General features: G+C 41.0%; 1 protein-coding gene across 1 annotated transcript; it reads left to right on the forward strand.

Annotated features, from left to right (window-relative positions):
- Positions 1-94: 94 nt before the first annotated feature.
- LOC119782701 lies at positions 95-4,890 on the forward strand. The gene is made up of 2 exons (XM_038283786.1): positions 95-1,943; positions 2,694-4,890. Exons 1-2 carry the CDS (start codon positions 576-578, stop codon positions 4,485-4,487), a joined length of 3,162 nt encoding a protein of 1,053 aa, XP_038139714.1. The 5' UTR covers positions 95-575; the 3' UTR covers positions 4,488-4,890.
- Positions 4,891-15,798: the final 10,908 nt, after the last annotated feature.

Below are 15,798 nucleotides of genomic sequence, written 5' to 3' on the forward strand. Positions count from 1 at the left end.
CATGAAGCACAAACCTGGTTCTAAAAAGAGCATGAGTTCTGTTATTGTTTTATCTAATGTTATATGTATAATGTTGGGCTATAATGTTATATGTGTGATGTTATGAGCTGGAAAGCTCTTGAACTCCAATACCCAGCATGCAACAGGGCATGGCGTCACGGGTTGGAGGTCAGAGCGGGCTGCGGTTCGGGATGTAGCTTGCTACTGGATGGTTCTGTGAAGTTCTAAATAAATATACAGAACAAGCATACACGCCTCGTCTCTTATAGAAACGAAGAACAACACATGGTGTCAGAAGTGGCCGTTGGCAGTCACGGAATGAAGATTTGCCACGGGAGAGCCACACGGTAGAAAGATAAAAAGAGGAAGAGAGCAAAAGCTCGCAGCGCAACAGGCTGCGGCAGTTTTTCTTTTTTTTTTTTCTTCTCCACGAAGGCGTGTAGTGGCTGCAAGCAGTGGAAGTGAAGCAAGGGGACGAGGTACGGACTGAAAAAAAAAAAAAGAGGATCTAGTACCTGAATTGGAGGACAGCTACCGCAGAGAGAGGGTGGTGGAAGTCTCGATACCCCGACGTCATGGATAAGCTAAGTCCACCCACTGCTATGCAATTGACTGGTAATCTTGCTGATAACTGGAAACGTTTCAAGCAAAGATTTAACATATATCTAACAGCAAGCGGTGCAGGAGCTGATGATGAGAAGCTAAAAGCCAACATACTTTTGCATGTGATGGGAGAAGATGCTTTGGACATATATAACAGTTTCCAGCTGGACGAAGCTAATATCACGTTAGCACAGCTAATGGAAAAGTTTGAAGAATATTTTGTGCCTAAGCAGAACGTGACCTTTGAGAGGTACAAGTTTTTCACTCATAACCAGAAACATGGACTTCCTTTTGATCAGTACTTAGCAGAGCTTCACACATTAAGTAAAACATGTGAATTTGGCAATCTGAGGGACTCGTTAGTGAGAGACAGGATTGTTTGTGGCACTGTGGATAATGCACTTAGAGAAAGACTGCTCAGAGAAACTGGACTAACATTAGATAAGTGTGTCACTATGTGTAGGGCAGCAGAAACTACACGAGCACAAGCAAAAGAGCTACGGAGAGATGAAACAACAGTGCATGCAGTGCATAAAGAGCAGATGAGAAAAAAGACATTTACCAAACAGAAAGAGAAATCTGCAGAATTTAAATGTGGTAAATGTGCAGGCACTCACAAACCAAAATCTTGTCCAGCATATGGAAAATCCTGTAACAACTGTGGGAAAAGCAATCATTATGCAAGATGTTGCAAAGCTGCCGCAAAGAAGAAGGTTCACGCAGTTGATGAAGAAGACGAGGATGATAGTGAGTTCATAGTGGATGTGGTACAAGCATGTGCAACAGAAAAAGAGGAATGGATAATGCCAATCAAAGTAAATGAGACAGTTATACCATTCAAGTTAGACACAGGTGCACATGTAAACCTGTTATCATGGGAGGATTATAAAATTATGACTGTAAAAAGCAAAATTCATCCCATAAAAACAAAAGTGACAGGATACACTGGAGAACGCATACCTGTTAAAGGTGGGTGCATCGCAACCTTTCAACACAAAGGTCAGCAGATACAGGCGCAGCTGCTAATTGTGGATGCAAATGTGCAACCAATCCTAGGACTAAAGACATGTACAAAGCTCAATCTCGTCAAAAGAGTGTTTGTAGTGACGTCACCAGGTACTGTGAATGACCATGACTCACTCATGGAGGAATATAAAGACTGTTTTGAGGGACTTGGATGTTTACCTGGAGAACATAAAATATGTGTGGATAAAAGCGTGTCTCCTGTTGTACATCCGTGCAGGAAGATCCCGTTTGCACTCCGGAACAAACTGAAAGAAGAACTGGTGCGCATGGAAAAACTGGGAGTCATCAAGAAAATAGATGAGCCAACTGAATGGGTAAGCTCGCTGGTCGTTGTGCAAAAGAAAACAGGTGCTTTGAGAACTTGCCTGGATCCAAGAGATTTAAACAAAGCAATCAAAAGAGAACATTTTAAGTTACCAACCAGAGAAGAAATCATGGCACAGTTTGCTGGAGCTAAATGGTTCAGTAAACTGGATGCTTCATCAGGTTTCTGGCAGCTAAGGCTAGATGAGGAGAGCTCAAGGCTGTGCACGTTCAACACACCTGAGGGCAGGTACAGGTTTCTTCGTCTGCCGTATGGTATCCTATCAGCACCTGAAGTCTACCATAAGACTATTCACATGATTTTTGAGCACATACCAGGGGTAGAAACAATGATGGATGACATCATAGTCTGGGGGTCTACTCGTGCAGAACATGACGAAAGGCTGAGACAAGTTCTTGACAAAACAAGAGAAGTGAATCTGAAGCTTAACAAAGACAAATGTGAGTTTGGAGTTAAAACGCTTACATTTATGGGAGACGTTGTCAGTGAAGAGGGAGTTAAGCCTGACCCAAGAAAAACATCAGCAATCAACAACATGGAAACACCAAAAAACAAAGATGAAGTCAGACGATTTCTAGGCATGGTTACCTATCTGGCTAAATTTGTCCCACAACTGTCAGCGCAGTCAGCACCTCTCAGAATTCTTCTTGAACAAAAGAATGAATGGGTCTGGTCCCATGAGCAGGAACAATGTTTTCTGAAGCTGAAAAAGATTTTGACACAGGAACCTGTGTTACAGTTCTACGACCCAGAGAGAAGCACTAGGATCTCGGCAGATGCGTCACAGTTTGGCCTTGGAGCTGTGCTGCTACAACAACATGATGGGCAGTGGCTTCCGGTCGCCTATGCATCTCGAGCCTTGACCAGTGCAGAATCCAGGTACGCACAGATAGAAAAAGAGCTGTTAGCAAGCTTATATGCCTGTGAGCGTTTCCACCAATATGTATATGGACAAGCTTTTGAAGTGGAAACTGACCACAAACCTTTGGTGTCCATCATGTCTAAGCCGCTGAACGACTGTCCGTTACGGATACAGCGAATGCTTATCAGGCTACATAAGTACGACGTGCACATGTTATACACGCAGGGTAAATACATGTACACCGCCGACACCTTGTCCAGGGCAGTGGATAAGGAGGAAAGTGCAGACAGCGAAAAGAGTGCAGAGATTCAAGCATACGTGGACATGGTCGTGTCGTCGTTGCCAATAACGGGTGACAGAACAGAGCAAATACGGAGAGAGACTAGTGCAGATGAAGTACTGAAAGAACTCAAGATCACAATTCAGAAAGGATGGCCAGAAAACAGAAAGGATTGCCCCATAACAGTACAAGACTACTGGAACTGCAGAGCAGAGCTCACTGTGGTGGACGACATAGTGATGAAGGGGAGCAAATTCGTAATTCCATCCTCTCTACGGAAGCAAATGCTCCAAAAGATACACGAAGGTCATCTGGGAGAGGTCAAGTGTAAACGTCGGGCAAGAGAAGTAATGTATTGGCCGAGAATCAACCATGATATCAGCCAGACAACAGCATCATGTGATCTTTGCCGCATACACAGGCCAAAACAACAAGCAGAGCCGTTGATGACTCATCCGGTGCCCCACAGACCTTACTACAAGGTGGGTACTGACCTGTTTGACTGTGATGGAAAAAGTTACATCCTGGTCACTGACTACTTTTCCAACTACCCAGAAGTCGGAGCGCTGCAGTCAACATCAAGCAAGGCAGTTATCAGCTTCCTAAAGACTGTCTTTGCCAGACACGGCATTCCATGTGAACTTTTTTCAGACAATGGGCCCCAATTTACCAGCTGTGAGTTTGAGGCCTTTGCTGAAGAATGGGGTTTTCAGCACAAAACATCGAGTCCAAACTACCCAAGGTCTAATGGCTTGGCTGAGGGTTCAGTGAAAATAATAAAAAACATGATGAAAAAAGCACAGGACAGAGACGACTTTCAAAAAAGCCTGCTGATCTACAGAAGTGCACCTCTTCAGAACGGACTATCACCAGCACAAATGCTGATGGGTCGACGCATTCGTTCCAACCTTCCGGTGAATGAAGACCTGCTGACACCCAAAGGTGCGCACAAAGTTACACAGCTGAAGGAGGAACAAAAAGCAAAACAAAAAAAGCTGCATGATCGGATGGCAAAACATCTTCCGATACTGAAGCTTGGAGATACGGTGCGTCTCAGGGACATCTCTACTGGCACCTGGAGAAAAAAAGGGCGGGTGGAGGAGGAAGTTGCACCACGCTCCTTCAGGATTCAAGTGGAGAATGGAACGTCTCTAAGGAGGAATCGCACAGATCTTCAACTACAGACGACTGGAACTGACATGGCAGCTCAGGAGATGGACCAGCAGGACCCAGCAGAATCAGGAGGGTTGGTTAGCAGTGGACTGACGGCAGCATCTGCATCACCTGCGGATGTGACACCTTCCCATGTGTCTACATCAGCAACTCCTGAAAGGCTGGCTAGGCCTAAGAGACAGATTCACCCTCCTAAGAGGTTAATTGAGAGTTGCTGAGGGCTTGCTTTGGTAGTGCAACTTACTTTAAAGACTTTATGTTTGTGTCATATTTGCAGGAAAAGGAACAGCTGAAATGTTGGAATGATAGAAGTTAATGTTGATACTGTTTCAAGTTAGTGTTTGGATGCATAGAGGCACTTGATAACGTTTGTTAAAAAAAAAAAAAAATGGTTTAAAGTGAAAAGTTGTTTACAGAAAATAGTTTTTTCTTATAGGTTAAATATTATTTCTTATAGGAGAAGGGATGTGATGTTATGAGCTGGAAAGCTCTTGAACTCCAATACCCAGCATGCAACAGGGCATGGCGTCACGGGTTGGAGGTCAGAGCGGGCTGCGGTTCGGGATGTAGCTTGCTACTGGATGGTTCTGTGAAGTTCTAAATAAATATACAGAACAAGCATACACGCCTCGTCTCTTATAGAAACGAAGAACAACACAATATGTAATGTATATTGATGTGAATAATTTATAACTAATTGTTTTTGTTGCCCTGCGATGGACTGTTGACCTGTCTATGGTGTGCCCCGCCTCTCGCCCGTAGACAGCTGGAGATAGGCACCAGCACCCCTCGCGACCTCACCTGGGATTAAGCGTGTCAGAAAATGGATGGATAATTGTTTTTGTCGGTAAATGTACTACCTGAAAAATCCAGTTGGAACATTCCACCTGAGAGTATCGCTGCTGCCACCCTCTGGTTCAGAGGGGAACTGCTTGTTCTGGAGGAGCTAAAGTATATTATATTGCATCCAAATTATTGCAGTCAGGTTTTTCTATGGCTAGGGATGTATAAAATCAAGCGCCTAGCCACACAGACTGTTTTTACAAACATTTGTGAAAGAATGAGTCATTCTCAGGAGTTAAGTAATTTCCAGCATGTAACAATGATAGGATGCCATCTATGCAATCAAATTCGGTTGTGAATTTTCCTCACTCCTAAATATTCCACAATCAACTGTTGGTTGTACCATAAGAAAATGGAAGTGATTGGGAATGACGGCAGCTCAGCTACGGAGTCTCAGGCCGAATAATGTGTTGGAGTCAGCTAACGCTGAAGTTCAGAGTGTGAAGAGGTCACCAACTTTCTGAAGTCAGTCACTGCACACCTCCAGCCTTTCTTGTCCAACATCAGTGTGTAACCTCATGTGCTTTTGGAAGAATGGTCAAAAAATCCATAAACACACTGTGGACAGTTTCCCCACCAAAAATGGAAGCAGTTTTTGCTGCAAAGGATGGTCTGACATCATAATAAACCCGTTTCAATTAGGAATGGGATTTACTTAAGCTCATATGTGTCAAGGCAGATGACAATATAGTATATGTTCCTCTAATAGTAACAAATCTTAGAGTAGTCAGTGAGTGACTGTAGTAGGCCATGGCCACCCCGTTACCCCTTCTAGCACTGCCCCGTTAACCATTTTAACTACTTTTTGTGCAGTATTCAATGTCTGGGGAAAGACATTCCAAAATTAACAATCACTTCCTGCATGTCTTCCAGAAAAGTCTTGCTTTCGGAAAGACTAGAGGTAGATGTAGGTAGTGGATTTCTTTACCAACTTTTAGTGTGTTTGTAGTTTTTGTATTCTATCAAACTTTGCTCATGATTCTAGGTGTAGAAAAAAGAAAATCAATGACATATCAGGTCTGATTGCAGTGTGGCCCCTAGTAAACTGTAGCAACAGAGATGTTTTTCTGCTGATTTCTCTTTTGAAACACTTCTACGAGCCTCTGCAGCTGCCAGGAAGGAGACATCCATAACAGCGGCACCACAAGACAAAGCACAGGCTTAACAGAGTGAAGACAGGACAGATTACCTTGGCCTAGACATTCATTCATCCTTTGAAGAAAAGACAGAATTGATCTGGAGATATAAAACTAAAGCCCTGGACAGAACTGCAGCAAAATTTGATTTAAGGGAAAACGACTGGGTCTTCTCAGCCTTAAGTATTGATGTTCCTTCCCAATTAAATACAAAAAAGAAAAAGTGACATCAGTGTAACATGGTCTGAATTAATGAAGCTTGAATATGAGCTTTTATGTTTCTGTGGGTTTAACAGTGTTGAAACTATTTTGTTTGGCAAAAAAGTGATAAAATTGCCCAAAAAAAAGGAGGCTTTGTTTTGTTATGTTTGAAAGAAAATGAACTCAAACTAAAGCTGAATGTTTTTTTTAAACAGCAGAGTCCACAGTTTTTACCCTATGGGACAAAGTTATTTAGCTACAGGAACTCAGTGGTCTGGTTAGTGCTAGGTTTGAATATGTACAGTCTGTGCTCTTTATATTCATGAACAAAAAAAGCATTTACAAGAATATGGAACATTCTGCAGATAATTGCAAGGCTGTAAATAATACTGAGTTTGTTGGAGAAAACATTGCTATAGTCTCTTAGAGCCACTGTAAGGGAGGACAAATGAAAAACATACTCATCCTTCACATATAGACTTTTTATTAGTGTTCTGCCGATGCCATTTTTTGGCCCCGATACCTGGCTGTGCAGTATCGGCCGATACTATCTGTTTGAAATTGATGTGTATGTGTATATATGAAGAACTGCATACCGGTACTACTTGGATGTAAAATAATTGCCGTCATGGCTTTATCAAGCTGCTGCCTACCTTTGTGAAGCAGAAAAAAGACTAATGCAAAGTGAATCCAGTAGAATTTTTTATTGCCTACCTGGAACTCAAAATGGTATCGGTGCCTTATTTGTTGGTACTAACCGATACCGATCAGAGCCCTTCCTGATACTGGTATCGGTATCTGTGCAACACTACTTTTTATTATGTCTGTTTTCTTTGACTTCTGCCATTCATACTAATATGTTAATATGATCTCAGAAATTCTCTCTGAACTTTTCATAATATTCAGCACCATAACTCCATATCAGGTGATGTTCCCAGAATTAAACATGCACTGAAGGCCTGTGTTAACTCTTGTTTGACCCCAGTGTGAAACCCTGTGATACATACACCCAGGGATAAAATCCAGTAAAGTTATCCCAGGACTCAGGCGCTTCATCTTAATTTTCCCTCTTCAAACCTTGCTGAAGTGGACACGCCCCGAGGAAAAGGAATGGCATGAATAAAACATCCCTCACCTTCTGGAGAAAAAAAAAGGAGAAAAGAAGTCAGTGAGGAGAATAATAAAGGTGCTCATTAAGACTGAAAGATTTCATACCAGTGTTTAGTTTCAGTCTTGAAAACATTAGCAGATCTTAATCGAAGCATGCCAAAGGTTATCGCTCCTCGCAATGAATTCTCACAGATTGATTTGAGGTATAATGGCGCCCTCCTGAAGCTTACCCTTACAATGCTCAGACTAAATATTTAACAGCCTATTCACATTTTGCGTCAGCACTAACCACTTACAGATAAAGCATTTATTATTCATATTCTGTGTGTATGTATGTGTGCAGCTTTGAGGCGTTGCAGCATGCCATATCTTCTGTGCTACTTTTCTCACATTTTAGCTTATATAAAAGTTGGGCATTTTGCCTTTGCAATCTGGTACTGACAATATTACAAGACCGCATCACTTTGGCTCTTCTAATTATATTACAATGATGTCTTACAATGTTCTTAAAAAAAAGTATGCAGGGGAATTTTATTAGCTTTTAATAGTTTCCTTCCCTACTAAACTGTATTTTACTGCTGCAGAAGCCTTATCCATTTTTTAATGCTTTTTTTAGAATACTGTTCTGGTTTTTATAATATTTGCTTATTTACGTTAAAGTGTAAAAACTATATTATGTATGACTGGCATAACTTAATGGTGGCAGCAGTCTAAACATTTAAGTAGGATTGGAAAAGGTTTGCCCCAGGGGCCATTAAAGTTTCTATAAAGGCACTTTAAAGACACAAAACAAAAATCTTAAGGGTTCATCCTTTGGGACAATTTAAGGATAATCTCTTTGCTGGAAGTCTCATAGAGGCAGTGAGGAAGTCTCTATACATTAAAATCTAAAGTAATGTGTTTATATATTTAGCACTTGTGTGAAACAGAAAAAAAATAAAAGGTGTTAAATAGAAAAATTAACAGATATAAGAGACAAGAAACAATAGAGCCATGGTGGCAGGATTTAACAGCAGGATTTAGATTAAAGATTAGTCTGATGGAAAAGGTTTTAATTTTTTTATTTCTATGCAGAGTCGTTTAAAAAAATTGTAAAACTCTAATTAAGACTTAGACAACTTTTTTGTCATTTTGTATGCACAGAGTGTATACAAAACTAAATTTCGTTATATACAGCTTACAACAGTGTAATGACATTACAGTTGGAGTAAGATAAAGATTACCAGAATAAAGTGCAGCAGTGATCAGAACGTAACAATGTAAGAGAAAAAGAAACCAGTTTAAAATAATGGTGCAAAAGGATTAATATAAAAAAGTTCATTGTAGAGCAAAATACAGTCGAAATTTGAGTTGTGTCCTATTTAAAATAATTATAAAAGTTCAGCAACGTTAAGCGCTTGTGATAAGGGGGAGTGAGTTTTTATATCTCTATGACTAAAGTTAAGTCCAGAATTTGACTAGGCCACAACAAACAAAAAAAAACTGAATAAAACAATAGAGGCCATGCATTTTTCCTGATGGCATTCACTTAGTTCTCTTTGAGCCGTAAAAAACATTTTTGGAAATGTGTCCAATAAACAGACAAATACATTAGTATACAGCTTCTATTACTAAATTAAAAACTTTAAAAATATTAGTGGTGTAAGTATTAGTTTTAGTAAGGCTGTGTACTCACACATCCATCGACTTTGCAGTGAAATTCATTCAGGGAACACAATTGCCCATATTGCCTTCCTGGGCTTCCCATGTCCTTTGCCTTCTGGCATCCAATATATATATATATATATATATATATATATATATATATATATATATATATATATATATATATATATATATATATATATATATATATATATATATATATATATATATATATATATATATATATATATATATATATATATATTTTGCAGTTTTTCACTCTTATTTTTCAACCATTGCTGTTTATGTTTCGCACAGCAGCTTGGCATTGCTCAATCATTGTTCTTCATTGCTTCTTAGACAAACTTATTATAATTTTGTATACAAAATGAAAATTCTTTTTGTACAGCTCACATGACATTTCCATTTTTCTTGAAGTGCAGCAGTGACCAAATTTAAACATTGTGGGAGAAAAAATACGGTGCAAAAAAACACATTGATATGGTCAGTTTGATACAGAGTCTGTGATATGATTTGCAGTTTTTCCAACAGTTCAGCAGTCTGATGGCAGTGGGGAGACGCTGTTTCGGAATCTGCTGGTCTTGCATTGAATGCTGCAACAGGGAGAACAGTCCATGGTGGGGATGTGAGGGGTCACTGATGATATTACGGGACACACAGGGCTGGGATGAAATGTCTTTTATGAATGGAAGAGGAGCCCTGATGATCTTCTCTGCAGTTCTCACCACTCTTTTCACCTTCTTCCAGTCTGAGGCGCTGCAGCCTCCTCACCACACTGTGAGACAGCTGGTCAGAACGCTCTCTATGGTAGAAGGTGGTGAGAATGGGTGGGGGCAGGTCTGCTCTCCTCATCCTTCCCAGGAAGTACAAGCTCTTCTGTTCCCTTTTGACCAGTGAGGTGGTGTTTACATTCCAGGTGAGGTTGTCTGTGATGTGCACCCGCAGGAATTTGGTGCTGTTGACCACCTCTACAGCTGAGCTGTCAATGACCAGTGGAGTGTGGTAAGGCTGGTTCTTCCTGAAGTCCAAGATGATCTCCACATTCTTCCATACACTTTGAATATATCTATGGCTCTTCCCTTTTTTCTCAATGTATGTTCAATTACATTTATTTAGATAGGCCGAATTCACAACACATTTCATCTTAGAGCACTTTGTAGTGATGATTCTAGACTTAAACAGACTTGGACAAAGTTTATAGACAAACTTCTCTCAGATCATATATAGAGTCAGATTGGTAAAAAGTTTTCTATCTAAGGAAAACCATTGATTAGTCAGTCACACAATCGTCCAGGATGAGCATTTGGCTTGCATGGTGTCGGTTATGTAGTCGTGTTATACACACAATACACAAAGCAGTTTTTATACTGACAGAGCAGAAAAGGGTATAAAACAAAGAAATTAAATATGATAAGCCAACACGGTGTGATAATTTAATTGGAAGATAATGGTTGTCAGCCTCTGGCTTAAAAATCTGCAAGGTCAAATTAAATGACTATGCCCCTTTAAGGCCAACATTTGTTTGTTGTGTCCTGAATTAACAGTGTAGTCCACATCATCAACCAATTTATGTTGGCTTGTTAATCTTCTTTTTTAAACTTAGAAATCTCTACTTGAGGCTTTTCTCATGTAGCTTCTCGTCTCTTTTTGATTTTCTTTCAATCAAGGCCTTTGTGCTACTTTTTAAGGTATTCTAATAAACTTAATGTTGTCAGAGAGACTTTTTAAGTGATTTCTTTATTCCACAGCTGGTCTGGCTTTGCTACAATCAGGCCTTAATGTGTCAAGTAAAAGTAATGTTAGTTTTATAATAAATGTGATTATTTACAATTAATAATAATCTAATGAACGAAGCAACAGGCTCTTTTAAAAATTATTTTTTAGTTAAATTTCATTGATGTTGACATTTCTTGATGATCTGAGACATTGGATTGTAAGGAATTCAAACTAAAGAAATATGTAAGGTGGAGGTTATTTTTCACTTTTTGTAAAATAAAGTAAGAAACAAGGAAAGTCTGGTTTGCTGTAATCCCCACAGTGAATCTGCCAGCAAACCAAGAATGATATTCATATGTAAGAACGAAAACCTTCTTACTAAGGACTTTTGACTAATTACCTTAACGTCATGGCAATCATGCTGACCTGGCAAGTCTGGCATCTGCAGAAGGTGAGACAGAGGCCAATGCACCACATAAACTATCGTAAACAATAAGGCAGATGGCAGAGAGGAAATGACTTTATTTATTCCTTCCGTCTATTTTTTAACCTGCCTTCCCGTCCCCTCTGCACTTTCAGAACTTGCTATTCTCTAAGTCTCCTTGTCACCAGATGACTTTTTCCCTGCATCCTTTTCCCTGAGTAGCTGGCTGTTCCTCTACCACCTCTCCCCACCAACCCACCCTCCCCATCTCAGAGTCAGGCTTTGATCTCGTCAGCCCCAGCACACAGGTAGACAGTGATGCTGTATGGCTTTTCTCTGCCTATTAATGTCTTAACTCTTACTTTACCTTTTACTTGGGCTCTACTGAGACATCATTTCCCCACACCATACTGTGTAATGACAGGCCTGGACACCCTTAATCACACCATTGTGTGTGTGTGTGTCTGTGTGTCTTTGTGTGTGGGTTCAATGGAGACAGAGAGGAGTAAGAAATTAAAATGAGGTCTTCCAGAGCAGCTGAAATATGTGATAAGACATGATGCAATCATTGCCTGGCTGTTTTTATAAATAATATATAGGAGGCTGTTATTAAATGTGATTTACTGTACAAAAAAAATCCATAACAATGACAAAGAAAAACTTTGAGGTAAAGTCAGTATTAAGGACAGTGAAGACTGTATTAACTGTCTAGTAGGGTGAGCTAGACTGACACCTAAGTTATTGAGTCCACTTTAGATAGAAGCATACGGTTCAGGTGAGTATGTTTGGGAAGAATAATTCGACTCCTTGTTTTAGTTTATGGCTTGAAGTAAGGTTTCATAAGTAACTTTAATCAAGACAGAGATTACTTTTTTTTTATTGAAGGATGTGATCACCTGTTCTATCTCTCAGTGAGGCGGCGGGAGGCGATGTGGCTCAGCTCAAGCTGTTTTTTTTTGTTTTTTTTTTTGTAAATGCAATGCTCCTATCCAGTAATATGAACATTGAGCAACCAGATTTTTATAAAGTAGGTGAATAATGAGTCACAGCTGGTACTGCCTTGCACACCAGGCGCTGCCAATGCAATAAGGCACACAGGAGAGAGGTCAGAGAACAGGCAAGGCTGCCTGCAAAGAGACAGCGACCAGGGCATTGACAAAGTAATTCTGGAGAACATACATCATTGTGGCTCCCAAGATTGTTTTCAGACTGTCAAACAAAAAGAAAGAATAAAATTAGACACAGTGCCTAAAAGCTGATAGCTTATGTTTAACATGTATACAGTTAAAACAGCAGCTTTTACCAGCAGGTTTTATTCCTCTCTTTGTACTACTGTAGTATTTTTGTGAACCTCTTCTTCTTCCTCAGCAGGATAAATGATGAATTGATAATGAACATCACAGACAATCTATTAGCCTAACGTGTTTGCAGGTCAAAAGAACAATTTGTTTGGGATTTTGCAGTGTTTAAAATCACTTATTTATAATTTTAAATATGATCATTATCAGACTGAAACCTTGTATTAGATTAAACTTTTTAAGAAGAGAAAAAGGGAAAGAATTTACATTTACAGCACTACTGTATAGTAATGATACTGTCTGTCAAATAGAAACATGGAGAGATTCAGATTTATTTTAATGAACCATTTTGTTAATTCAAAGACGCAAAACAAAGAAATTAATAAAATTCTTCTCACAGAAAGTCAATTACTCTGGTTGGCATTACCAAAAAATTTCAATTGATTTAAGGGAACAAAATAAAAAAAATGCATTTCTAAAATGTATTTTTTAAAAATGTATTTAAAGCAGCTGATAAGTCAGCTGCTTTAAATTTTTTCATTATAAATAAAAAAATACAGCATGACTGTACATGTCTCTTCCAAACCATATACAGTCATATTAAATCTTAACTGAAAATTTAATTGACTTCAGTAACTTAATTCACCAATTAGAGCACAGTATATATAGCCTGACGTAGTCCTACTCAATTCTAGTCAGAATATGAGTCTGATACTGCTCCATAGAGCTATGATTATGGGGCGTGTTTCGAACGAACCAGGAAAAAAAAATGCCTCTGCACTCAATTGGATAGACCTACAAGCAATAAGAGCAACGGAGTGCGTGACGTATGTTAAGCGACGCATAGTTGTTGTCAACAAAAATCAAAGCGTGCAGTTGCACGCCTAGAATAAGAAGATGAGCCTTGATCGCGTTTCTCTGTTCCTCTTTTAAAATTAATTTGCTGTCGATATCTTCTAGAACAGACCTAATAGCAGAATCTACACACCTCAACTCTCCAGCGGCAGCCATTGTTGTTGTCTCACATGCGTGCTTTGGTGACGTGGTTGATTACGTTACTGTTGATCATCTGTCCATCATCGTATAAAGCCCGCCCTGGCAATTTGATTGGCCCGCCAGATATTGTGCAAGCATACTCGCTCTACTATTGAGCAATGCCAGACCGAACTTCCCGACCTCAAACGTTGTGGGCGGGACTAAGTTCGGAATGGCACCCAGGCTACAGTATATATGCTGTAAAGTACAGACTGATGCTTTAAGCCTCTATTTATTTTAGTTATGACAATATTCAATTACAATTAATGCAAACACCAAACATTTAAAGTTTTAACCCCCCCCACCCCACACACACACACACACACACACACACACACACACCCACACACAGACACATCAGAATGTATGTGAAATCATTAGCAAAGCTCATGCAACTTTATGCAATTCTCTGTCTGCTCTAATGAAAATCACCTGTCCCTGGGATGCTTGATGATAGAAATGCATGGCCAGACTCTTAATGAATTCTTGAACATCATAGCCCGTCACACTAACCTAATGGATATTAACTTTTCAAACCTGAAACATACTTTACCTCTGCGCTACAGCTGCACCCTACACATATTTTGAGCACAAGACTAATATCTAATTAGTTTCCTTACATTTAGCTGTAAATAACACATTTTCAATACACCAACATTTTAAGCAAAGCAGGAAAAAAGTAATAATAGTTACTTTTATCATTATTACCAACAGTAACTATTAGGAATACTACAGCACAATTGATCCACTGATCATTGAAGTTTAACTGGAAAAAAAAGGTACATTTAGGAAATCAGCCTTTTGAATCAAGTCGTCCAATCCCTCATTCATAGATCAGCAGCTTGCAACATTTAATATCTTGATGCTGTTGGGATCCAAGGTTTGCCCTCCAGAGGGCGGTGTGGATCCCATTCTGTTTGGCTTCTGTTTCTGTTTGGATCCAGGGGGTTGCCCTCCAGAGGGCGATATGGATCCTTCCCTGGGAGCGGGTTCTCTGCGCACAGCTGTTTCCCATCAGCTCTGCTCATTAACCTCTCCCCATATAAGCTGTGTCACAGCTCCACTCGGAGCCGGATCGCAGCCATCTGTTCCCAAGCCATGTAGCATGTGTCACCCACAGCCATGTTCAGCCTTGTGTTTCCTAGCCATGTTTTGCCACACCTTGCCATGTCCGTTACCTGTGCTTCTCTGCCTGTCTGAACCAGCGAACCCGTGAGTTTTCAGTTTAGTTTTTGTTCCCTGAGTTTAACCTGTTTTCTGTCCTCTCTGCCTTCCAGGGCAGATAACCGGTGTTCTCAAATAAATATTGGACTGATCTTTCCTCTGAGTCTGTGAGTTCTGCATCCTTGGGCTAGCACACCAACCACGCATCATGACAGAACGATCCGGCCAACAAGCTAGCCCAGCAGACTCCCACGCTCAACTGGTGAGGCCCGCTCCGCTCAGTCTGCTGCCCCCCAAGTTGGAGGCGCAGCTGCAACACTACCATGAGTTATTGGCCTCCTTTGCCCCTGAGCCCGCTTCGTGCCTTCCTGAGACCCCTGAGCAGCTCTTTAGGAGGCGGATGCACCGGAGTTTAGGGAATTACCTTCGAGAGGTGGAGACGGAGCTGAGACGAGTCGACGAGGAGTGGTTTCGTTTTGTGCAGGAGATGAGGCGGCGTCTAGGGATCCCTGCTCCTGATTCGAAGCCGCAAGGGGCGGCCTCCTCAGTCCCTGATTCGGAACCGCGACCGGCCGCCACCTGTCTACCTGTGGAGCCACAATCGATGGTCTCCCCAGCTTCTGGGGTGGAGCCGCAGTCGGCGGTTCACTCCGAGCCTCCTCCTGGGGAACCACAGTCAGTGGTTTCCCCAGCTCCTGATGCGGAGCCGCAATGGGCGGCTTCCTCTGTTCCTGACCAGGAGCCGCAATGGGCGGCTTCCACTGTTCCTGACCAGGAGCCGCAATGGGCGGCTTCCCCTGTTCCTGACCGGGAGCCGCAATCGACGGGCTCCCCTGTTCCTGACCGGGTGCCGCAATCAGCGGCCTCCTCTGTTCCTGATCCGGAGCCGCAATCTGCAGCCTCCTGCGTCCCTGTGGAGCCACAATCGGTAGTCTCC

The sequence above is a fragment of the Cyprinodon tularosa genome, unplaced genomic scaffold (genome assembly GCF_016077235.1).
Source record: "Cyprinodon tularosa strain WSP-4 unplaced genomic scaffold, ASM1607723v1 ctg197, whole genome shotgun sequence".
Lineage (NCBI taxonomy): Eukaryota > Metazoa > Chordata > Actinopteri > Cyprinodontiformes > Cyprinodontidae > Cyprinodon > Cyprinodon tularosa.

Excerpts from the sequence above, each read along its gene's own strand:
- LOC119782701 (XM_038283786.1), top strand. The coding sequence starts at position 576 with ATGGATAAGCTAAGTCCACCCACTGCTATGCAATTGACTGGTAATCTT. Across the intron at positions 1,944-2,693 it reads TAGATGAGCCAACTGAATGG|TTCTACGACCCAGAGAGAAG; the intron begins GTAAGCTCGCTG and ends CCTGTGTTACAG.